Source organism: Eretmochelys imbricata, chromosome 1 (genome assembly GCF_965152235.1).
Source record: "Eretmochelys imbricata isolate rEreImb1 chromosome 1, rEreImb1.hap1, whole genome shotgun sequence".
In the NCBI taxonomy this organism is placed as follows: Eukaryota; Metazoa; Chordata; order Testudines; family Cheloniidae; genus Eretmochelys; species Eretmochelys imbricata.
The window spans coordinates 241364858-241390714 of NC_135572.1; the positions used below are offsets into that span (position 1 = coordinate 241364858).

General features: G+C 42.9%; 1 protein-coding gene across 3 annotated transcripts in view; it reads right to left on the bottom strand.

Moving 5' to 3' along the window:
- Positions 1 to 25857, bottom strand: part of SOX5 (SRY-box transcription factor 5) — a 313721-nt gene that overhangs the window by 75988 nt on the left and 211876 nt on the right. For all 3 annotated transcript variants that reach the window (XM_077807473.1, XM_077807474.1, XM_077807472.1), the window contains exon 7: positions 25519 to 25604. In XM_077807473.1, coding sequence (XP_077663599.1) covers positions 25519 to 25604 — 86 coding nt within the window. The remainder of the gene's footprint in view (positions 1 to 25518; positions 25605 to 25857) is intronic.

Sequence of the window (25857 nt, forward strand, 5' to 3'; positions counted from 1 at the left end):
CAGGCAAGGAACTGTGCAGCCTGGAAAAACCCTGGTCAGGAGAGAGGTCTCTACTCTAGAGCGGTGATGTCTGAGAAGCCTGGGGACTAGAGTGGGTGCTTTTGAGGGACCATGGAAGTATTCACTATAATAAGAGGAGCACCTTAGGTAGTCATAAGAAGGCTTCCTAACCATGTGGGCAACTTGGTATACTCCTCACTCTCACCATAAACTACCATTTTTTAACACTAAGATAGTTCAAGAATCAGTGTTAGATGTGCGCTTGAAGCTACTTGGCAAGAAATGGCACTGTTGTTGGATGGAATATGTTTGAAAACACAGGGAATGAACTACTATCTCATCACTAGGGTAGTCCCAGTCCTGAGGCACACTGGCATGGGGAAACTTGCATTAAACCTGTTCTATGGTTAGAAGACTTCAGTCCACTGACATCTCAATCCAGAATCTTTCATAAATTCTAAATCACTATTAATAAAACCTTCAGAAACTTCAAGCCAGTTAACCTTCAGGCTCATGTCCTACAATATATCAAAGAACTCTTTTCCACCTACCATTTATATCTTGTCCTTCATTATTATTTATATGTTTCAGAGTAACAGCCATGTTAGTCTGTATTCGCAAAAAGAAAAGGAGTACTTGTGGCACCTTAGAGACTAACCAATTTATATCCGATGAAGTGAGCTGTAGCTCACGAAAGCTTATGCTCAAATAAATTGGTTAGTCTCTTAGGTGCCACAAGTACTCCTTTTCTTTTTATTATTTATATGTGACCAGTATCTAACTAGCTGGAATTGTCTGGGTTATCCAGATGAAAACAGAAATTAGACTACAGTAGAAATGAAACACTAACTTACAGAGTACACACCAACAGAAAGGATTGTCTACTTTACATTGAACAAGTTTTTTCATTTCTCTACATTTCATGCTAACAACTGAATAATCTTTTCAGTTGAAGGTACCCTTGTCCAAATTCAAGAGAAAAATGTAACTTTTTTTTCAGGTTGAACAAATGACATGGAAGAGAACTTTTTCTTTTTCCAAACCCATTATGATGAATAATGATGCGTAAAGCTACATATTCAATGCAGTAAGCAAGAAAAAGAAGTACATAACTCCTAACAACTGGAATGTGGGTTGCATGCCATATCACTTTGGCACAGGAAATGTATATGTTAACATCCACATTACAAAGTAGACTCTGAGCCCAAATAAAAAGAGGGGGAGCAATCACAATTGACTCAAATCTACCTATCTATGAAACTGCAGAGGTGGAAGTGAGGGAGAAATTTGGGCCCTGCATTTACACTGTATTTTATCTGTAGCGGTCTGTGAAACACTTCCAGAACTAACATAAATACATAAAAATTAAGTTTTGATTTAATAGGCAGAGGGACATTTTTTCCTCAGAGGGTAAATCTTATTTGGAATCATCTTCTTCACTAAAATTTGTGCTTGGACTTAGGAAAAGTAAACAGAACAATTATCTGGACACAGACACTTTGAGGTCAGATTTTCAGAGGTACACCTCTAACCCAATATAACGCTGTCCTCGGGAGCCAAAAAATCTTACCACGTTATAGGTGAAACCGCATTATATCGAACTTGCTTTGATCCACCGGAGCGCGCAGCCCCCGCCCCCCCAGAGCGCTGCTTTACCGCATTATATCTGAATTTGTGTTATATCGGGTCACGTTGTATCTGGGTAGAAGTGTATCTGGACACCTAAAAATCCAGAAAGATGCCTAGTGGGATTTTCAAAAGTATCTAAGTGACTTAGGGAGTGAATGGGAGTTAGGCCCCTAACTGGTTTAGGCACTTCTGAAAATCCCACTAGACACCTACCTGCAATTTTAGGCACCTAAATACCTGGCCCTTGGAATATAAATGCAATTAGTTGATTAAGTATGGTGATTTTTGCTCATAGGCCCATAGCAAGATTTTACTTTAATTTTTTTTTCCTCATTTTTAACAATAGAGTTTCCATATTGGGTCACACCACTGGTCCATCATGCCTGGTATCCTTCCTCTAGCAGTGGACAGTTACTGACGCTTCAGAAGGAAGAACACCACTTACAGGACATCATGCCAATCAGGACATGTACATGGAGAAATTCCTTATCCCAGTGGTGAGCAGCACATATTCTGCTTTACACTTTTCTCTGGAGCTTTGAGAAAGGGACCATCATCCATTAGGATAAGGAGGCATATCCCACAATTACCTGTTATTTTAGGGCTGGTGGACTTTGGTTGTTAACACTGCCCTTAAATACTGAGGTTATTTTTAATGCATCCATTGTCCCATGCTACAACAGGCTCCACAAGACTGGACTCTTATTCTCTTATTCTATTACAGTTAGGATTAGAATAAGGGTCTGCATGAGTGCATCCCTTTGCAGAATCAGGGCCTACGATTGGAAGCCATTATGCAGCCATCTTTAAAGGCCTGTTCTGCAGTCCTTAATCAAGCAAAACCCATACAGAAACCAATGGGACTTTTTGCCTATATGACAGACTCTCATTGGCTTCAGTGAGCTTTGGGTTAGATCCTGAAAGAACACTGGCAGGGTCTCTCTCATCATGTTCAAAATGTTTTAACTTTCTCTGTGGTTTATAATTACCCCACTATAATTTGAACTTGAAATCTGTTTCTTCCTGCTGTTCCATCAAACAAGCTGGTAAGTTATTATAGGGTTGCTTCTGGTTGGTAAGCTGTTGGCACTGTTTTCTCTACAAAATGTTTGACCAGCTTCAGATGAAAAGCATTACATAAACTGCAAAGTGTTCTCATTCACAACAGTGACAGGAAAAAAGGAGTTTGGAGTGTTTAGCTGTAGCAAAAGATGTATTAAAAGGACTATGCAGCCTTTGCACACAAATATGAGCGAGAAATAAAAACAGTCACGCTGCTTAGCCCACTCGACTTTAAATGCAATGCCCTACAGCAGAAGCCAGCAGCCCCAAATACAGATTCTCATTGACCTGCAGGAAATCTAAGAAGTTGCCAGCTATACTATCCTTTCCACTTCCCCTGCCTGCTTCTCTTCCATATTCTGATGACTGTTTATGAGCTCAGCTGTCATTCTTTGCACCAGGGAAAGATAGATGGGACACACCAACCCCAACCTAAGTGACCTTTGGATGTGACAAGATTTTTAGGTCAGTCCTGCTAAATAGAAGCCTTGGTGTATCGAGGCTCGCCTCAGGGTGAAATTTCCAGTGAATTTATTATCTCCCAATGCCCTTTGGACTGCTTCCCACCATCAAACACCATGGCAGCACTCGGAACAGGAAGAAATACATTAACTGGAATCTGATCGTTTTAAAAGGTTACAGCTGCCCAAATATAATTTAATTTCATACTTGCCCTTTGAGGGTTTGGTGTATATTTTCATTTTATGACTGCAAATGATAAAGCTCTTAAGATTCCAGGCAATAAAAAGGGAAGCGGGTGGGGGGGAGAGAAAGTATTTTAAGGGTTAGAGGTCTATTCAGTTCATACTCCATGAGTAAGGTGGCAAATTTGCTTTTTAAAAAAATCCAACATTTCTCTCTCTTTTTTTTTAAATTTGTCTACATCCCTCCTTCTTTCACTTGATCATGAGCAACAGCATGTTCCACTAAAATCAGACCTATAACACAAACCACCACATTGAGATGCCCTTTGGTTTGTAAGCAGACAGTGATGCAGTATCAATACAGGCCCTGATTTAGGAATGTGTCCCTACTCAACTCAGGACAGCACTTAAGCCCTAACTTGAAGCCAATGGGACTTAGATAGTTGCTTAAATTTACGCATCTGCCTAAATGCTTTCTGAAATTGGGGTCTCAATCTGCTTTGTTTTGAAATGCTCTCTTTTCTGGCATTTCTATTTCCAATTTGACATCTTCTCTCACATGCAGGACAAATTCACTTACCAATGCCCAGACAGGGTGCTAAAAACCTGGGCATCCAAAGCAGCTCCTGGGCGGGGGTCAACTCAGTACCCCCAGATCCCAATGCCTGAGCAGTAACAAATCTTTGAATGCCAAGACAGTGAGGGAATGCAGCATCCTAAAAAATGAATCTTCATTCTTTCCTTTGTGACTGGTGAGTCAAAGAAAACAGCATACAGTGAAACTATGAGCTACTGTTCACATTCAAGTAGAGCCAGCTTCTGCCTTGATCCTGAGTGGTACTGATCACTCACAACATCCAATAAAGTCAATGAGAGCCGAGTCATAGGATGCTCAACATCTTTGAATCAAGCTTTCTGATATTTGGAGTAATTGATACACGTAGTTACTTCTTTTTATAATGTCCACTTCCATTCATATGAAAGAGTGTAACATTGCTTTCCTAGTTTGAATAACCTGAAGATTATGAGCAGATGTAATAATTGGCATGATAGGCTAAAAGCTTTAAAGGTTTTCTGGCATTAACTTTGAAATACTCCAAAGACTTTTTTTTCAAGTGTTTTCCATTTTTTCTATTTTGTAATTTTTTTATCTTAAAATTATTGTAAAAAAAAAAAATCTTGCTCAAAAGAGAAGGAGCACTTGAGTGGCAACTTGCTGACAGCCTCATTCTCTGTGACACAAGAGCTTGCATGACTCTGAGATGACCCTTCAAGTTTTCTGGTGCATCTTGGGCCAGGCAAGTTATATGTGGTGTGTCTGGGATCATGTGGTTATCGTGTTAAGAAATTCTGATCACCTGTATTCATTGTGGACTGTCTATAAAGGAATTGAACCAGAAGAGGCAAAAAAAGTAATATCACCCAAAGTGGAAGGGATGCTTAGGAATTCATCTGTAGGTTTCAGATGTAGATTTGGAGCTCAAACATAGTAACCGAAAGCCCATATAAAAAGGTTACTGGTCTGGCTTAAAAGATAGTCAAAAGGCATTGAGAGCTAAAGGTTTGCTTGCTCTTGATGAGACAGACTGCAAAACGTTGAGCACCCTCAAATTCCAGGGACTTCAAACAGGAGATGAGGACATGAAGGACTTTCTAAAAGGAACTAAGCAACTTGCAGGACTGAGGCCACTGTGCCAAGGTATTGCAGCATACGAAGTTAGTAGTACCGCATGTTTATATCAGACACGACTATTTAGCACAATTTCCTGAGTAAGTTTAACATACTTAAAGTTACTTCTCCAAGTATTTTTGTATCTTCTATTTGCATAAAACAGTTGAGTGCAGACTTTAACAAGAAAACAAACTGAAGTTATCATGCTGGCTTCTGTGACTGAAACTGTGAAATACCTAATTTCTTTAGATTCTAGATTTGTGCATGGAGCATATTCTACAAGCAAAATTGAACTGTGCTTAAGGTTAGCCCCAGTCTGTAGCTGATGCTAAAATATTCTGACTGGAAATAGTTAGGCTGGAAGGAAACTAGATACAGTAAAGACTAATACAGGATGAGATTAGGAGTTGAAGAACTTTATTGGCATTAGCTGTTCTTATTGTTGGACGTACTCTGTATCATTGGCTTATCTCCTTGATTATACATATTGTGACAGGGTCAGGCCAGATGGCTACAGGAGAGTAGTAGAAGGCAGATATATTAGCCCCAGGTTAAGTAAGTCCCTTTTCCCTGGGTAAGGTAACAGGGAAGGTTCCAGAAAAATCAGGAACCTTCTGGAGACAATTAAGACAGACAGGCTGATTAGAACACCTGCAGCCAATCAAGAAGCTGCTAGAATCAATTAAGGCAGGCTAATCAGGGCACCTGAGTTTAAAAAGGAGCTCACTTCAGTTTGTGGTGCGTGTGTAAGGAGCTGGGAACAAGAGGCGCTAGGAGCTGAGAGTGAGAACGCATACTGTTGGAGGACTGTGATGTGGAGGCATCACAAAATGGGGAAGAGATGGCCAGCCCTCTGTGGAGATAGAGGTGGTTAGGGACTATTTAGAAAAGCTGGACGTGCACAAGTCCATGGGGCCGGACGAGTTGCATCCGAGAGTGCTGAAGGAATTGGCGGCTGTGATTGCAGAGCCATTGGCCATTATCTTTGAAAACTCGTGGCGAACTGGGGAAGTCCCGGATGACTGGGAAAAGGCTAATGTAGTGCCAATCTTTAAAAAAGGGAAGAAGGAGGATCCTGGGAACTACAGGCCAGTCAGCCTCACCTCAGTCCCTGGAAAAATCATGGAGCAGGTCCTCAAAGAATCAATCTTGAAGTACTTGCATGAAAGGAAAGTGATCAGGAACAGCCAGCATGGATTCACCAAGGGAAGGTCATGCCTGACTAATCTAATCGCCTTTTATCATGAGATTACTGGTTCTGTGGATGAAGGGAAAGCAGTGGATGTATTGTTTCTTGACTTTAGCAAAGCTTTTGACACGGTCTCCCACAGTATTCTTGTCAGCAAGTTAAGGAAGTATGGGCTGGATGAATGCACTATAGGGTGGGTAGAAAGCTGGCTAGATTGTCGGGCTCAACGGGTAGTGATCAATGGCTCCATGTCTAGTTGGCAGCCGGTGTCAAGTGGAGTGCCCCAGGGGTCGGTCCTGGGGCCGGTTTTGTTCAATATCTTCATAAATGATCTGGAGGATGGTGTGGATTGCACTCTCAGCAAATTTGCGGACGATACTAAACTGGGAGGAGTGGTAGATACGCTGGAGGGGAGGGATAGGATACAGAAGGACCTAGACAAATTGGAGGATTGGGCCAAAAGAAATCTGATGAGGTTCAATAAGGATAAGTGCAGGGTCCTGCACTTAGGACGGAAGAATCCAATGCACCGCTACAGACTAGGGACCGAATGGCTAGGCAGCAGTTCTGCGGAAAAGGACCTAGGGGTGACAGTGGACGAGAAGCTGGATATGAGTCAGCAGTGTGCCCTTGTTGCCAAGAAGGCCAATGGCATTTTGGGATGTATACGTAGGGGCATAGCGAGCAGATCGAGGGACGTGATCGTCCCCCTCTATTCGACATTGGTGAGGCCTCATCTGGAGTACTGTGTCCAGTTTTGGGCCCCACACTACAAGAAGGATGTGGATAAATTGGAGAGAGTCCAGCGAAGGGCAACAAAAATGATTAGGGGTCTAGAACACATGACTTATGAGGAGAGGCTGAGGGAGCTGGGATTGTTTAGCCTGCAGAAGAGAAGAATGAGGGGGGATTTGATAGCTGCTTTCAACTACCTGAAAGGGGGTTCCAAAGAGGATGGCTCTAGACTGTTCTCAATGGTAGCAGATGACAGAACGAGGAGTAATGGCTTCAAGTTGCAGTGGGGGAGGTTTAGATTGGATATTAGGAAAAACTTTTTCACTAAGAGGGTGGTGAAACACTGGAATGCGTTGCCTAGGGAGGTGGTGGAATCTCCTTCCTTGGAAGTTTTTAAGGTCAGGCTTGACAAAGCCCTGGCTGGGATGATTTAACTGGGAATTGGTCCTGCTTCGAGCAGGGGGTTGGACTAGATGACCTTCAGGGGTCCCTTCCAACCCTGATATTCTATGATTCTATGATTCTATGACTGAGGAGTACAAGCATTATCAGACACCAGGAGGAAGGTCCTAAGGTGAGGATAAAGAAGGTGTTGGGAGGAGGCCATGGGGAAGTAGCCCAGGGAGTTGTTGCCATCACACAGCTGTTCCAGGAGGCACTCTAGACAGCTGCATTCCACAGGGCCCTGGGCTGGAACCCGGAGTAGAGGGCGGGCCCGGGTTCCCCCCAAACATCCCAACTCCTGGTCAGACACAGGAGGAGTTGACCTGGACTGTGGATTCATTGAAACGGCCAAACTGAGGGCTGCCGTGAAGCTCCAAGGTGAGCAAATCCACCAATAAGCGCAAGACCCACCAAGGTAGAGGAGGAACTTTGTCACAGCTGGTGTCAGGGGTGGGATCTGGTGTGCACAGCGTGGCGGAAGAAGGAGGGTGTTTGGGGGAGAAAAAAAAAAGAGGGAGAGGGTTTATTTTTTTTTTCACCACAATGGAGGAGGTAGTGCGAGCACTGATACAAGCCACGGCTGCCCAGCAGGAGGCTACTCATGTCCAGGCAGCTGCCCAACAGGAGGCAGTGCGGCTGCAGCAAGAGACTAATCTCCTGCTGATGGAATAGGCTGCTCAAGACTGGGCTATGTTGCGGGAACTGGTAAACCAGGTAAAGGCCCTTACAGAGCTGAACCAAGGCCATGATGGGACGCAGATCATGCGGGCCAGCAATTGGCTGCAGACAATGACGTGGGAGGATGATGTTGAGGCATACCTCCTGGCCTTTGAGAGGACAGCCCCGCGGGAGGCTTGGCCCCAAGAAAAGTGGTCTGGCATCCTCGCTCCATTCCTGTGTGGGGAGGCCCAGAAGGCCTACTATGATTTGCCTGAAGAGGCTGCGGCAGACTACCCCCAGCTGAAAGCAGAGATCCTGGCCAGATCTGGGGTAATGACTGCAGTACGAGCCCAGCGGTATCATGAGTGGAGGTACCAGGAAAACAAAACCCCACGGTCCCAATTATATGACCTCATCCATCTCGCATGAAAGTGGTTACGAACTGAGTCCTAGAGTCCGGAAGAGATACTAGAGTTTCTTGTCATCGACCAGTACATGAGAAGACTACCGTCAGACCTTCGCGCCTGGGTAAGCCAGAACAAACCCTCCACCTATGACGAGGTTGTCACGTTGGTAAAAAGGCAAAGGACGGTGTGTGAGCTGACCCGACCAGTTAAGGAAGAAGCACCCCGGGTTAAACTAGCAGCACCAAGACCTAGAGCTCGGATGACTGGGCCACCAGGAGAGCCCAGGTGGAAAAAGAGAGGGGCTGAAGGCCCACCAGAAGCCTCAAAGAGTCAGAGCACTGAGGGGGAAGAGGATTGTGATGTTAGACTGCCCAAACCAAGAGACCGGGGAAAGCCTAGGGCTCCATACAGATGTTACGCCTGCGGGGAGTGGGGACACGTAGCTGCACAGTGTCCCAATGCTGAGGAGCCTATGCAGTGTAACCTGGGGAACTGGACAGACCCATGCTCTCTAATCCATCTTGTGGGGGGTCTCACTAACCCCACATATGTACACCAGACCAGTGAAGCTAAATGGGATAGAGACCACAGCACTGGTTGATCCAGGGAGTGCTATCACGCTTGTCTCAGGGAAGCTTGTGAAGCGTAGCCAACTGCTGTGGGCTAAGCATACGGGGATAACATGCGTCCATGGGACAGTTGGTTATTACCCCACCATCCCAGTAAAAATCAAGATTCAGGGGAACACTACTGAGGTAGCAGCAGGTGTAGTCCCTAAACTCCCATACCTGGGGCTCATAGGGAGGGACTTCCCAGGGTTTGGAGACTTACTCCCTGTAGGGGAATTGGAGAAAGGGGAAAGCCCTGAAACTAGTGAGGCATCCACAGTAGACTGTTAACCCCCAACCTTCTCTGAAATATCCCTAGATTTGTTCTCCACTCCCAGACAGCGTAGAAAGAAGGGAAAGAAGGGCAGCTAAGGCCTTGGGAACCCGAATACCGGCCCAAAGCCAGAGGGTCGCTCTTGTAGGTAGGCGGTCCTGAGCAGCCGAAAAGGAGGCCACCCAGGAGGGAGAAGCACCCAAGTCTGACCCACACTGTAATGCCTCTGAACCAAGAGAGGCAACAGAGACTGGCCTCCTAGATCTCGGGCAGATTAGCCCCGGGAGAGGAAATTTTGGACGGGACCAGGCTGAAGACCTAAGGTATGACAACATTAGGAAGAAAGTGACCGAAATAGATGAAAGAGAAGGGAAAGGAAAAACCCAAGGACCAGGACCCTACTTCATAATGAAGAAGAATCTCTTATACTGGGTTGCACCAGTACAGGGGCAGAAGGTACAGCAGATCCTAGTACCTCAAAAACACCAGAATGCTGTATTAAGTCTGGCCCATAGTCATCTTTTTGGGGGGCATTTGGGGGTAGAGAAGACCCTAGCATGGGTCCTGCGACGATTCTTCTGGCCCGGAGTACATGAAGAAGTGTGGAGGTACTGTGCGTCCTGCCCAGAGTGTCAGCTGCACAGTCCCTGTCTCCACTTGAGGGCACCTTTAGTACCCCTTCCCATCATAGAGGTCCCCTTCAAGCGAATAGCCATGGACCTGGTGGGACCTCTGGAGAAGACAGCCCGGGGCCACCAATATATACTTGTCATTCTGGATTATGCTACTCGCTACCTAGAAACCGTCCCCCTGCGGAACACGGCATCTAAAACGATAGCTAAAGAGTTGGTGGGGATCTTTGCCCAAGTGGGGCTACCAAAGGAGATATTAACAGACCAACGTACCCCATTTATGTCGAAGCTAATGAAGGACCTCTGTATGCTGCTCCATATACATACCCTAAGAAATTCAGTCGGTCATCCGCAGACCAATGGGCTGGTAGAAAGGTTTAACCGAACCCTCAAGGCAATGATAAGGAAAGTGGTAAGTCAGGACGGGAAGGATTGGGACACTCTACTACCCTACCTTATGTTTGCAATCCGGGAGGTACCTCATGTCTCAACTGGGTTTTCCCCCTTTGAATTATTATATGGACGCCACCCCGGTGGCATACTAGATATCACAAAAGAAATCTGAGAAGAGGAACCCAATGAGGGGAGAAATATAATTGACCATGTGTTGCAGATGCGAGAACGGATAGCCCAGGTCGCCCCTATTGTACGGGAACATTTGGAAAAGGTGCAGGAGGCCCAGCGAACCCATTACAATCGCCAGGCAAAAGTCTGACAGTTCCAACCAGGGGATTGGGTGATGGTGTTGGTACCCATGGCAGAAGGCAAGCTTTTGGCCCAATGGCAGGGGCCCTATGAGGTGGTTGAACCCGTGGGGGAAGTAACCTACAAGGTGCGGCAGCCAGGACGCTGGAAACAAGAACAAATTTATCACATTAACCTCTTAAAGCCTTGCCACCAACGAGAGGCGTGTGTAGTGGCCCAAGAGACCCGCGAGCCAGGGAAACAACATGCAGGAGCAGATCAGGATATCCACTGATCTGACACCAAACCAGAAGAAGGAGGTAACTGAGATGATCAACCAATACCAGGATGTGTTTTCAACCAAACCAGGTCGGACCACCGAAGAATATCACCACATTATCATAGACCCTGGGGCAAAGGAAACTTTAAGGCCCTATCTGCTCCCAGCGGCAAAAAGGGAGGAGAGCAAAGCAGAGGTAAAAAGGATGTTGGAGCTGGGAGTCATCGAAAAGCCCCACAGTCAGTGGTCAAGCCAGATTGTGTTGGTGCCCAAACCCGATGGCACCACTAGGTTTTGTAATGACTTTCGCCGGGTGAATGAGATATCCAAATTTGATGCATACCCCAGACCCCGTATCGATGAGTTAGTTGACCACCTGGGCAATGCCCGATTTTTGACCACCCTTGATTTAACAAAGGGATACTGGCAGATTCCCCTTGCCGAAGATGCGAAAGAAAAGACGGCATTCTCTACCCCAGAGGGTCTGTTTCAATATACTTTTCTTCCTTTTGGACTGCATGGGGCACCTGCCACCTTCCAGCATCTTATGGACAAGCTCCTATGGCCCCATACCAGTTATGCAGCGGCATACCTGGATGACGTGATTATTCACACCCCCAACTGGGAAGCCCACTTAGAAAAGGTGGACGCGGTTCTGGACACGTTAAGATGGGCTGGCCTCATAGCCAACTCAGCCAAGTGTGCTATAGGGCTAGCCAAGGCTAAATAGCTTGGCTACATTGCAGGAAGGGGCATGGTTAAGCCCCAAATAAACAAACTAGAGGCTATCCAAAATTGGCCCCAGCCGAATCGGAAAAAGCAAGTCCGGGCATTCCTGGGAGTGGTGGGGTACTACCGACTATTTATTCCTCATTTTGCTACCAGAGCGAGTCCCCTGAAAGACCTGATATAAGCCTGGGGTCCAGACATGGTGAAGTGGACAGACGCCACAGAGAAAGCATTCATGGATCTATGGACAGCCCTCTGCAGTAACCCCGTGCTTATAGCCCCAGACTTCAACAAAGAATTCATTTTACAAACAGATGCATCTGAAGTAGGATTGGGAGCTGTCCTGTCACAGATGGTCAGAGATGAAGAACACCGAATCCTCTACCCCAGCAGGAAACTCCTCCTGAGAGACCAGAAGTATGCCATGGTTGAAAGAGTGCCTAGCTGTGAAATGGGCCATAGAAACACTACGTTATTACCTTCTGGGATGATGGTTTACCCTTGTGACTGACCATGCACCACTCCAGTGGATGCAGCGAAATAAAGAGAAGAATGCAAGGGTGACCAGATGGTTCCTGTCCCTACAACCTTTCCAATTCACCATACAACACCTGGCTGGAAGCCACCATGGCAATGCAGATGGCTTGTAATGAGTACACTGCCTGACATCCCATGTTGCCCAAACCCGTAGTGTTGAGCAGACGGGGGGAATATGTGAGAGGGTCAGGCCAGATGGCTACAGGAGAGTAATCCTACTGGGATCTGGGAAGTGGGCGGGCAAAGCCTGGCCACAGCTAAAGGATCCCCCCCCCCAGCCTAAGAGAAGGATTCACAGTACCTGGAAACCAAATGAATACAGGGGACAACTAATGAAATAACAGGGACAGGAGTGTGGTCAAAGGGTCAAACGAAGGGAACCGGACAGGGACACTCAGCAGAGAACCCCAGACAGCGCCCACTGCTCCTCAAAGGCGTTGAGGGAGTCAGTGGACGCCGCCCAGAGGAACTCTGCCAGGGTACGTGAATGGACGGAGGATCGGAAATAGGATCCACAGTCACAGGAGACTCCATCGGCCAACCTCCTCATTACAGGAGAGTAATAGAAGGCAGATATATTAGCCCCAGGTTAAGCAGGTCCCTTTTCCCTGGGTAAGGTAACAGGGAAGGTTCCAGAAAAATCAGGAACCTTCTGGAGACAATTAAGACAGACAGGCTGATTAGAACACCTGCAGCCAATCAAGAAGCTGCTAGAATCAATTAAGGCAGGCTAATCAGGGCACCTGAGTTTAAAAAGGAGCTCACTTCAGTTTGTGGTGGGCGTGTAAGGAGCTGGGAACAAGAGGCGCTAGGAGCTGAGAGTGAGAACGCATACTGTTGGAGGACTGAGGAGTACAAGCATTATCAGACACCAGGAGGAAGGTCCTATGGTGAGGATAAAGAAGGTGTTGGGAGGAGGCCATGGGGAAGTAGCCCAGGGAGTTGTTGCTGTCGCACAGCTGTTCCAGGAGGCACTCTAGACAGCTGCATTCCACAGGGCCCTGGGCTGGAACCCGGAGTAGAGGGCGGGCCCGGGTTCCCCCCAAACATCCCAACTCCTGGTCAGACACAGGAGGAGTTGACCTGGACTGTGGATTCATTGAAACGACCAAACTGAGGGCTGCCGTGAAGCTCCAAGGCGAGCAAATCCGCCAATAAGCGCAAGACCCACCAAGGTAGAGGAAGAACTTTGTCACAATATGTACCCATACTTCCTTATAGATTTAAAGTGATCTAAAACATCAGAGACAAAATAATTTCAGTGAGAGAACAGTAAGAGGAAGTAATTCAGCATCTTTCTAAATAGATGTCATTATAAATATTTATTGAATATATTATACAATACTGTAAATGATATATATTATTATCTGGGCACCATAAGTATAGCAAGACTTCAGATGAGAATTTTCTTCTATCATAATCTTTGGGATGCATTTGAATTTGTGGATCTAAGGTGAGTCAACTGTTCTTATTTTTCAGACAAGCCTTGAACAGTGTACCTGTCAGCAACTTTTAGTTTTCCTGTTTATTTTCTCATGTGGTTTTGGGGATGCATTGTAAATATACACTATTGACAATGCTCAGTGTGAAGAAAATGAATCTGATGGATATCCCCAAAAATGCCCTAGTCTGACTCAAACTTTCATGTTTTGTGGGAAGCCTACAAACCTCCAGATTCTAGCTTCACAATGAATCCCCCACTCCCAGCTAGCCAAACTCCACTCAGTGTGGTTTCACATTTCTCCCCCAGGCCTCCATCCTCACCAACAGTTTGCTCATGATTACATAACCTTCTTTGCATGATTATATAACCTTCTTTGCAGCCGCATCTCTGTAAAGAACAAACAACATACTAGGAAAACCAGTGGTGTAAGTTAACTAACTCCGAAACCCATTGTCCAAAATATGTAAAGGGCAAATACTTTTTTGTTTGGTTTCAGAGTAACAGCCGTGTTAGTCTGTATTCGCAAAAAGAAAAGGAGTACTTGTGGCACCTTAGAGACTAACCAATTTATTTGAGCATGAGCTTTCGTGAGCTACAGCTCACTTCATCAGATGCACGAAAGCTCATGCTCAAATAAATTGGTTAGTCTCTAAGGTGCCACAAGTACTCCTTTTCTTTTTACTTTTTTGTTTGTGTGTCCAGATTCTTTTATGCAGATTTGTAAAGAAAGAATTAATTCAAAGAGAGTGCAAGAAACCAGCTACAGAAAATCCAAAGCAATTCAGAAGTTTGGCACTGTTGCCAATATGCAAATTGGTTGTTTCGTTCACCTTCATCTGATGTCCTATACTTAAGGACACCTATTTTCCCTTTACTCTACGAGAACTACTCTGTAGATCTGCAAGGCAATTCTCAGGTCATTTCTCTGGTTTTTGGATTAAAGAATATACTAGCATTAAGTTCTTCAAGCTCCACAAATGTGGTTTTCTGACCTCTTCTACTATCAAGGTACAGATGGTGTTGGAGAGCTCCCAAAGGGATACTACAATCAACGGCCAATTTAGAGTATGAAAGGAAGTCTATCTGTTTCTAATAATGACAAAACTGCTGATGCAATGATGGAAAATGGCTGGAAGAAATTTACTGATGTAAGATTCTGTTGGACTGTTCTGAAAATCTGGAGCCTTCCATGTTTGTGGTATTAAAAACAGGGTTCCACATTGGGTGTGGTTGATCATAAAACACTATAATCATTCCTAACTATAGAAATTCCAGTGATGTGTGCCACATAAAACAACAAAAAAAGTTTCATTCAATATAGACGCCTTCTCCTCTCAGTTCAATTTGCTGCTGACACTCTCCTAGGCAAGACATGACATAAGTGAAGACTGTCACATTTCAATCTGTAAACGGAGTCTTCTGCTGGCTGCTAGAACTACTTATGATGTCAGCCACTTGAGCAATATTCATCTAAAATTAATGCCTTATAAATAATCAAGGAGTAATCTGCTTCAGTCTGTCAGACTAACCCCAAAAAGAAAAAGTGTAAATTTTTACAAGAGAAAAGAAATTATGGATGACCTGACCTCTCAAGTATGCTTGCCAGGCAGTTACGCACTCCTGCTTGCATGACCTATTTTCCCCTGCTCATCGCACAGAGAAGTTCCAAACAAATGGCAGGTGATATAAATTGGTTGGAAGATAGAGAGTGCCATCCAAAGCATGCCAGGCATTTTGGCACCATCATAGGGTATCAGTACATTTTAACTGAAGTGGTATCTCTTTAAAGTTATACAGGTAATACAACTCATTTCATGTGTCAGTCCACAGAGGACTATGTTAGATAGGGTCATGTTCTATGATGTGCCTTAAACATATGCACTGTATATACTGACCTACAATTTTAAAGTGTAAGAATGTGTGTGTGTGTGTGTGTATACAGTGTGTATACATATGTGCATGTGAGTGTGTGTGTATTAATTGAAACACAAGCTGTGACTGAGTAATTACTTAAGGCCAGTGTTTTAAAAGTGTTCATAAATTTTGAGTTCCCATGCTGGGACACATAGGAACAGGTTTTCAAAGATGCTGGACACTTACAGCTCCCAGTGACTTTCATTTGGCCTTAGAGAACATAATTCTCCCACTGCTACAAACAGGCTTGTGTACTAGTTACACCAGACGGCAATCAAATCACCTGTGGTCTGAACTATCCTATTACAGGATGTTTAGGGTCAGTGGGACGTAAAGTTGCAGAAATGTTTAAGTTCACTTTTTTTAGCTTGTGAGTGTCAAGGAGAAAAAAAAAGAGACAGACCAAAGCAGAGGACGGAAAGGGAAGAAAAGGGGAAAAAAGCAAAGGGAGATGTCAGACAAAACAGAGAGAGGGGAAGAAAAAGAAAATAAAGGATATGTGCATGTGCAAGATAAGAGACCAAATGGGCTTGTGTATACTGAGGCTTCTGCTAGTAGGTAATGAGACCACATGATGAAGCTGAAGGCTGGCAAATATGAAAATAGCATGAAAAAGACATTGGTTGTGCTATTTCCATTGTCCAAATGTCAAACACCTTCTGGGAACCCTAGGGGTGGTAAGAGTCATGTAACCATCTCTTAAGTTCTTCCTAAAGGGGATTTCTTGAAAACGGCTGGGCTCTGACCCTAGCTCATATGAACTTGGAAAAGTCAGAAAAAATGCTGGTTGCACTTTTTCAGGCCTATTTGCATATGTTCTTTAGTATGCAGGATGTCTCTGTATGTAATTGAATTGTTGTTTTTTCCTCTATTAATACATATGCAAATGAGTCACTACTGCAGCTGTGCTGTATTAATCATGTGTGTGCTTCTGTCTGTCTGCCCTGCAGGCTCAGGGTCGGAGGGAGGGGGAAGAGGGAATTCAGGCTCTTTAACCTACAAGAAAACTCACTCATGCAGACAGAGGTCTGCTAGCAAACAGCAGGCCCAGGTTACAACTGAAATGAAGATAGGCTGGTCGTTTTTCACTCTGTATAGATACGGATGGAATCTGAAAGTTATGCAGAAAGGACTGTTAATCTAGATAAAATGAATATGCTGTCATAGCTAATGTTTTCCCCTGAAAAAAAAAAAGTGAAAACCTGACATTGCACAAAATATCCCTTACCATGTGTATTTACTACCTGTGTATATATCTGTTCACCAGAGATATATTCAGACACACATGGTGCTCTGGGAAATACAAAGCATTTAGCTATGTACTCTCAAAATTATCGAGAATGGCAGGATGCTGATAAAACAACATGGTGGAGTGGTTCATTCATGTCTGCTTTGAAAAATATATTGGTTTACCTGTAAAATTGTAAAACTGGATATCAAAGGCAAGCATGGGCTACTTAAGACACCAACTACAAAGTATGTTTATCCACCATGAACAAGATTTATTAGAAGTAGTATTATTATTAAGATAATTTGGAGATATTTTTCTTTCAGAAACATATGGCTTGATAAAAACTGAAGTTGGCAACTGATTACATGTCCCATAGGGACACAGGACCTCATGGGTCACTAAGTCCAGTCCCCTGTTATTGCGGCAACCATGTCAGATAATCCTACACATAAATTTACTGAAACCTTGTTTATGTGTTTTAATGGATTGTTTTAAAATTGCTACTAACAGTTTATTATTAAAAGTAAAATATCCACATGTAACAAATTCTGGGGACATGTCCTCATTTGGTTTAAAAAGGTGCAGTACTCACAATACTCATGCCAATGGAGTTACACTTCTGTACTCCAACTGAAGGACTGGGCCTTGAGCTCTACTAATCTCCTTTAAAATGGACATTTAATGTAGAAGAGGTGATGAGTATCTTGTGGCCAAAACACTTACTTATAAAATCAGAAATAACTGAAGGGCAAGATTGGGAAGTATAGAATCTACACTAATATATCTTTAAAACCTCTTTAATGGGACATCCAATAAAAGTGTATACATATTAATATGTATTATTACTCTTACTATTATCATAATTTGTGATAGCTGTCAAGAACATATATCTTAGTATAAATGAATATTGTCAACTAATGGGTGGATTGCTCCCATTAGATGGCTGCCATCTTTTGTTTATGCTAAGGAGAAATGCTGTAGTAAATGTACTTAGTTTTTTGTTTTGTTTTTTTTTTGCAGATGTACGTGCTCATGATGGAAACCTAATTTTGCTTTTTATGTTTACATTGACTGCACCATTTTTATAATATTGTAATGAAACTGGGCCTCAATGATTTACTGCCCCATAAATTAATTCCTAGTCCTATTAGTGAGGCCAGGTAAAGCAAAAGAGCAAATGCTGAAGGAATTGTTGGCACTAACTACTGAAAAGACAAGGCTTAGATGGTATTTGAAGCTACACACTGCCCACCAAATGTAAAGAGTGACCCTGTAATGCTAAGAAATGGCTAAACTTCGTGTAGGCAAAGTGTTGAGGACATTAATATCCCAAGGAGGTAATGGATATAGATTGTAGAGCAAATGAATAATGGATAAAATACTGCCACCTCTTGGCTATATTCTGCAGAAACAATAATAGGCCACAAGGATTGTATTCCTGCCCATCAGAAATTAATCAAAGAGATTTGTAACCCTGTTAGATGTGCTCTTAATACTGAGAGTTTGACTATATTTGTGTTCAGATGAGTCAATTACAATGGTTAGACAGTTTCTCATGTGCTTCTTGCTGGCTTCTAGGTGGCTACCATCAGACAGGGAGGTAATTGTTTAGGGTGATCAAAAAAGGGGATGTAACTACAGGTAAAGGGAAGAAGCTAGGAAAAGAGAAAAATCTTTGAAATCATGAAAAATTCCTGACAGTGAGATATATGAAACCACGGAACAGTTTGCCAAGGGTAATGGTGGAAGTCCCATCACCTGAGATATTTCAAACTAAACTGGACAAAAACTATATGTGAGAGAGACATTCCATATTGGCAAGGGGAGAATGTGAGAGATGGAGTAAATAGCCGATGATAACAGGTTTTCACCATTTCTCTCATTTATGTGATGTTGTGAATGCTAAAATGAGGTGAGTTAAGAAGGACAGCTGAAAATGTGTTCTCCAAAACAGATGTGCAGTCCTTGCCATTTATTTCAATTTTATGTGCATCACGTATTTATATAATAAATCACTGGCAGTTGGAACAGTCTATCTTTTGATTACAATCATTATGAAGACACACCGGGTAAATAGGTTTTTAATCCTTTGTCTGTTCCTGGAAATACAACAAACACCCAGCTAAATGGCACTTCTATGAGTTTTAGATACCCTAGGCCATATTTTCGAAAGGAAAACCCGAACACATCTTAGTACCAATTTAGGCACTTAAATAAAAACCAGATTTTCAGAAGTACTCAACACTCAATAGGCTCAACTCTTCTAAAAATCTGACCACTTATTTTGGTGCCTAAATGAAAATCTGGTCCAGACTACAGATTCTGAGTTCTCTTGAAATTCAGGTGTCAGTATGCATTTTCCAATACCATTTGAAGAAGAGGTTGTGCTAAGAATGGAAACTGGAACTGATTACTAAAGGGGCAAAGTGGAGGAATAAAGACTTTGCAGAATAATTTTTTCAAACACAGGTAGGGCCAAGCCCTGTTCACTGTACTCACATGAGTAGTTCAATTGATTTCAGTGGGATTACTCAAGTAAGTAAAGTGAGCAGGTTTCAGCCTTTAGGGTTGAGAAAACCAGTCAAACTACTTTAACATCTGTGTATTTTTTGACATAAGTTTTCTCTTATCTGTGTAATAACAGGTTTGGTCACACAGTTGCATACCACCACCAAGAAAGCGCAATGTCCTGTTCCATTCTAGGATGATGAGGAAACAACATTTGAATGTTGGTGCATGAAGCTTTTGGGTGTGTTTTTCTCAAGAGCAGATGATTGTGGGGAGTGTATATTACATCATACTGTCAAGTTGTTTTGAACAGATGCAAAATGCTCAATACATAAGCAGCTTTCATTATGCATTCATCATCATCTTGCAAATACAGCTATATGAATATATTGTGTTTGTATTACAGCCAATGAATCATTGTCATTATTAAGTTTAAAAAACTAGGTCTGTTTAGTCTTCAGAAAAGAAGACTGAAGGGGGACCTGAAAAAATGGTCTTCTAATATGTTTAGGGCTGTTGCAAAGAGGAGCGTAATCAATTGTTCTCCATGTCCACTGAAGGTAGCACAAGAACTAACGGGCTTAATCTGCAGCAAGGGAGATTTAGGTAAGATATTATGAAAAGCTTTCTGACTATAAAGGTAGTTAAGCTCTGGAATAAGCTTACAAGGGAGGCTGTGGAATCCCCATCACTGGAGGTTTAAGAATAGGTTAGACAAAAATACCTGTCAGGGATGATCTAGTTTTACTTGGTCCTGCCTCAGCACAGGGAGCTGGACATAATGACCTCTTGAAGTCCCTTCCAGCCCTATATTTCTTTGATTCTATGACTATTTGATTATCAGACAATCTAGATGGGAAATCTGAACTATTCAAATTCCCAATAATACAGAATCTCCTCACAGTTCTTAGAGACCCTGATATTAAGTCATGGGTTTTGTCATGCACTCAGGAGTCAGGTTTGTCAGAAGAGAGCACAAGAGAACTCATCTCAGACTGAAGTGACTCAGGCTGTCTAGAAACACCTAGTTCATACTAGGCACACCCAGATACTTAAAATTGGTATTAATCACTCCTATCATAATTTTATATTCACTTAGGATGTATCTACACTTTGAGCTGGAAGGAGTAATTTCCAGCTCAGGGACATATATGTGCGCTAGCTTTGATCAAACTAGTCAGCTAAAAATAGGATATAGCCATAATTGATGGGAGGAGCTAACTGCACCAAGTATGTCCCTAGCCTCTCAGGAAGGATCGGACTTGGTGTGGCTAACCCCTCCCACCACTCATGCCACCACAGCTACACTCTATTTTTAGCACACTAGCTTGATCAGAGCTAGCACGGGTATGTCTCCCAGAAATGGAAATTACACCTCCAGCTCAAAGTGTAGGCATACCCATAGTCCCATGACATGACTCTAACATGATATGTATGCTTACAGGTTTGAATGCCCATCTCCAAAGTGGGGGAACTTAAATCCCCAAATTACTGGTCCATCTGTGAAAAGGCCATCTTCAAATGAGCTATACGCTATAGCAGGTCTTTGAACTCACCAGCTTTATTAAATCAAATATTGCTGAAGGGAATAATCCAAAGCCCCAGATGTCCTGAAGTCTCATTCTTGCTCATTTGAAATTGAACCACCACTCACCATCATCCTCTAGGAATGCAAGCCCTCTTCTCCTCTACACTACGCTTTGGCAAAAGTACTTTAGGGACTATACTTTTTTAACCCAAGTCCTCAATAGGGGAAAACTCACCCACTCCCCTAGACATGCTTTAACAGAACCTGTGCTTCCTGATGGAACATTTTACACAGTTGGGGCTGAATCCCTTTGATGCATCATATCAGTAACAAAGTGAAGCTGACAACTACTTTTTATAAAGTGAAGTCAGTGGGACTGAAACATGCTGGGTTGACAGTCCTGAAGACTGGAGTCTCTTTAGCCCAGATCTTCTAAGTTATTTAGGCACCTAACTCCAATTAATTTCAGTGATTTGGGCCATACCTCCTAATGGCAGTAGGTGCTTAAATACTTCTGGGGAGCTGGGCCAGAAAAACTGTCAACCCATCATCTTTCATTTCCCCTGTGAAATGTCCATCAGAGAGCACATTTTCCTTTAAAGCATGTCTAGGGTAGTGGGTGAAATCATTGGGAGTTTGGTGCCTAAATACTTTTATTCTCAAATCCAGGTTCAAGCACAGATAGTGTTAATTCCAGTTTCTCCAACATGAACCTATCAAAATACGTCTATCGTGACCTGGAGGAACCACCTCTATGAATGTGAAGGTAGTACAGTCTCCATGCTTATTCAGCACGAGCCTCTCTGCTGAAACTGCCACCAATTAGTCCTAACTGTGTCAGTTGTGGTATCTGGGTCCAACAGTGGGGACTTGGGGAGAAGAGGGAAAGGTAGGGCTTCAAATTATTTACCCTCTCAGGCTGGAGTTAGCAGGGGGCTATGCCATCACTCATCAAAAAGGTGTGCTTGCCTGGGGGATAATTAATATGTTATATATCCCACTGTAAGAACACAGTGGAGACAAGGCTCTTTAATTTTGCTGTGAGATAGACAAGGCCTGGTGAACCAGGAGCGGGAGGTAGAGTGCTGAGCTCACCTAGCTACCTTGTGGTAAACACTGCTAGTACTTTGTCTCCAATTAGGATTTTACAATGAGATAGCTATCACATTTGTTATCCTGCCATTAAAAAAACAAAACAAAACCCTTTGCGTTGGAGAAGAAAAAGCCAGAGTGCGCCTGAGAGTCACAAACTCTCTTCCTGTTCCTTGTCTTGAGATTGCATCTCTTTCTTTGATCTCCCTAGAACACCACTTGACTAGTCTTAGCACACAAAGCCTGGAAGAGCAGCATTAGAAGCAGCGTGGGGAGAATACGAAAAAGGGAGAGAAAGGGAGGTTATAATGCGTCATTCTGACCTCTCGAGGCTGGCAGACAGGGGGTCTAATCCCAGGTGTTTTCAGTGAGACACCAAGGTTACATATTATGCAGATGAATCTCTGAAGTGAGATAACCCTCTCCACCCAATGGGCCCCCAGACTGTACCCACTGCACACTGACGTATGCCATTTGAAACTGGTCTGAGACCAGTAGTTCATTTCACACAGACCACTGAGGAGACAATCATTACAACCCAAATTAAATGGGATTTGAACTGTTTCCTGGAGGACAAAACGCTTTTTAATTCCATTATCTACATTCTGTGCCACTGATTCCCACCAAATAAGGTCAAGATAACTTTTCAAATATTTCCCATTCTTGCTTATGCTGGCTCAGCTCCACTGGCGTTAGCAAGCTTGGGAGTACATTCTAAATGCTGTATTATAAAATCCTTCTCAAAATAGGTCTAATTTACACAGTGCTTAAAATGGTAGCAGAAGTCAGAAGTCTGTCTACACTAGGGCTCCCTATATAGCTGACTCATGGAAATGAATCAGGTTTAGGAATGCAGGGATATTTCTCAAAAATGGTTTCCTAGTGTACCCATAGTCTTATCTGAAAAGCTTCTTCCCACTGATGGACTCCCAAACTTGGCTCCGTTCCCAGCCCAAATCACAGGTGAGCAAGCCAATCAGTAGGGGGCCTGCTCAGTGCTTTCCCTTCTTTCATGCTCATTGGCATAGGAACAAGAGGCCTTTGGAGCTTTACAATCCTTCAGCCCCTAAAATCATCAGAAAATTTTAATTAAACCAATAGTATCCACACACCGTCACATTTTCTATGATAGAATGGTCATTGTTATAGTCTTCCTTCTATTCAGAATACTTTAACTCAGTGCTTACTGAGTTACTGTCCAATCCTGGTCCTGAAATGAAATAGTCAGACTCTGACAACCCCCTTTATCACTGACTCTTTATTTCAGAGCAATTCTGAATGACTGCTAACTAAAGATCTGTAGATATACAAACTTCTGCTTCCTCAAATGCAAAGTAATGCACATTGGAAAAGGTAATCCCTATTATACATATAACATGAAGGGATACAAATTAGCTATTACCATTCAAGAAAGAGACCTTGGGAGTCATCGCCGATAGTTCTCTGAAAACATCTGCTCAATGAGCAGTGTCAGTCAAAAAAGCGAACAGAATGTTAGGAACCATAAGGTAAGGGATTGATAAAACAGAAAATATCATAACGCCACTATATAAATCTGTGGTACAACCACACCTTGAATACTGCGTGCAGTTCTGGTCACCCTATCTCTAAAAAGATATATTTGAACTGGAAAAAGTACAGAGAAGGGCAACAGAAATGATTAAGGGTGCGGAACAGCTTCTATGTGAGGAGAGATTAAAAAGACTGGGACTTTGCAGCTTGGAAAAGAGACGACTATATGGGGGGGATGTGATAGAGGTCTAGAAAATCGTGACTGGTGAGGAGAAAGTGAATAGAGAAGTGTTATTTACCCCTTCACATAACACAAGACCTAGGGGGTCACCCAATGAAATTAATAGGCAGCAGGTTTAAAACAAACATAAGGAAATACTTTGTCACACATCCCACAGTCAACCTGTGGAACTCATTGCCAGGGATGCCTTTGAACTGGCTTAAAAAAGAATTAGATAAGTACACGGAGGACAGATCCATCAATCGCTATTAGCCAAATGGTCAGGGACACAACTCCTTGTTCTGGGTATCCCTAAATCTCTGACTTCTAGAAGCTGAAACTGAATGACAGGGGAATGGATCACTCGATAAAGTGCCCTGTTCAGTTCACTCCCTCTGAAGCATCTGACACTAGTCATTATCAGAAGAGAGAATACTGGACTAGATGGACCATTGGTCTGACCCAGTATGGCCATTCTTACATTCAATGTATGTTCTCATTCCTGTGTGTGTGTGTGAGTGTGAGTGAGAGAGGTGAGTATTACAGGCATTTTATCAGAGCTAAAGTTATTTCCCAGAAGTCATTTCTGGAGGATGACATATTTTGCATTATTTTTATGGTTCCCATGACTCCTAAACTGCCTTTGGTATTTGTAGCTCACAGGATCAGAAATTAACATACTGTGTATCTTTTCATACAAAGGCTTGTGGTGGTGCATTGAATGGGTCAGCTTACACACTGGCAGCCATTTCTGTGAAACTCAGCTGACTAACTTTGTAGGAAAGCCTATCAAAATTGTCCCTCATCCTCTCTTGTGCTGTCCAAACTAACTGTATGAAGTCCAGTTTGCCCTAGTTCTGATTTAACTTAATTCGAGACTGCGGTTTCACACCTGTAGTTTATAACGGTTGAGCATTTCCAAGCAGATATATATGCTGTGCATCCCATGTGGTTTGCCTAAAGATAGTAAATGGAAGAACAAAGCCCCAGTGGTCTTACAAAAAAATGTCAGTTAAATTCTTGCAAAACTAAAGTTAGTTTGGATCTGGATCCCATTTATGTGAAACAACCACATATGTCAGAACATAAAGTTCAAATTGTGGATCTGACTATCAAACTTCCTAATATACAGTGGGTTTAGATCTGGTGGGTTTGATTTGGAACAGACAGGAAAATCTGGAAAATTCTCATTCTGATCCATGGTCAGATTTCAAACACCCTCAAATTTAGGATTATTTGTGTCCAGGGTTTTGAATCAGGCACAATCTAAACAAATCTGGGACCCAGACTAACTCTGTTGCATGGCTCAAACAAGATTCTGTAGTGTGTTTGTAATACAATTTTATAACTGCATAATGTGTTAAATTAGTATAATTATTAATTACCTGTGTTCTAGCAGCACCTAAAATATGCTGGGTACCTTAACACTATGTAGGAGGGCATAGTCACCGCCCTGAAGAGCTTATAGTCTAAAAAGACATAATCACATTAAGTGACTTTTAAGCAGTTTAAAAGTCGTTGTCAGGACAGGGCTCTTCTGTCTAACCGTGTGTTTCTTTTTGCTGGTTTACATGTAACCAACCTTTATGACTTGCATAAGAATGTTGTAACAAAAAAGGAAAACAAATGGTTTTGCCTGTTAAGAGTGAACGTACAAATCTAAAAATCAAAATTAATATTGGTGTAAAACAAATCTTCCCCACAGGTTAAAAAAACAACAACAAAACCCCAAGATGGTTTATGTTTATTTAAGCTTCAATGTACATTTTAAATGAAAAGTGTGTGCCGAAAACATTGTTAGTTTTGTTGTGTTCTAATGGAAAAGAAAACTGTTTTCCATAATTACTTAACCTTTGCCTCTTCTGCATTGTTTCCAGACTTACCTGCAGTTGGAGTGGGCCTAAGCCTGGTGTTGCTGCGGCAGCAGCTGCCATGGTAGTTGGGATCAGCTGAACAGGGTAAGGGTCACCTAAGTAAGAGAATAATAGAGGCGTCAGCACCTTTTATCTACTCTCCACCTGCAAATTAAACTCCTGCATTCACTCTTTCCAAAAGCCTTCTTTTGTGTGCCTTGCTGAGGCCTAATGAAAAGCTCTATTGTGAAGCCTTTTACTAACACTCTTTTCACAATTCTGGCTGAGAGAGGAATGTGAATAAAAGGCACAAGCAATTAAGGCGGAAACCTCATCCTTTTTCATGATGTATTTAGGGAAATGGAAAAA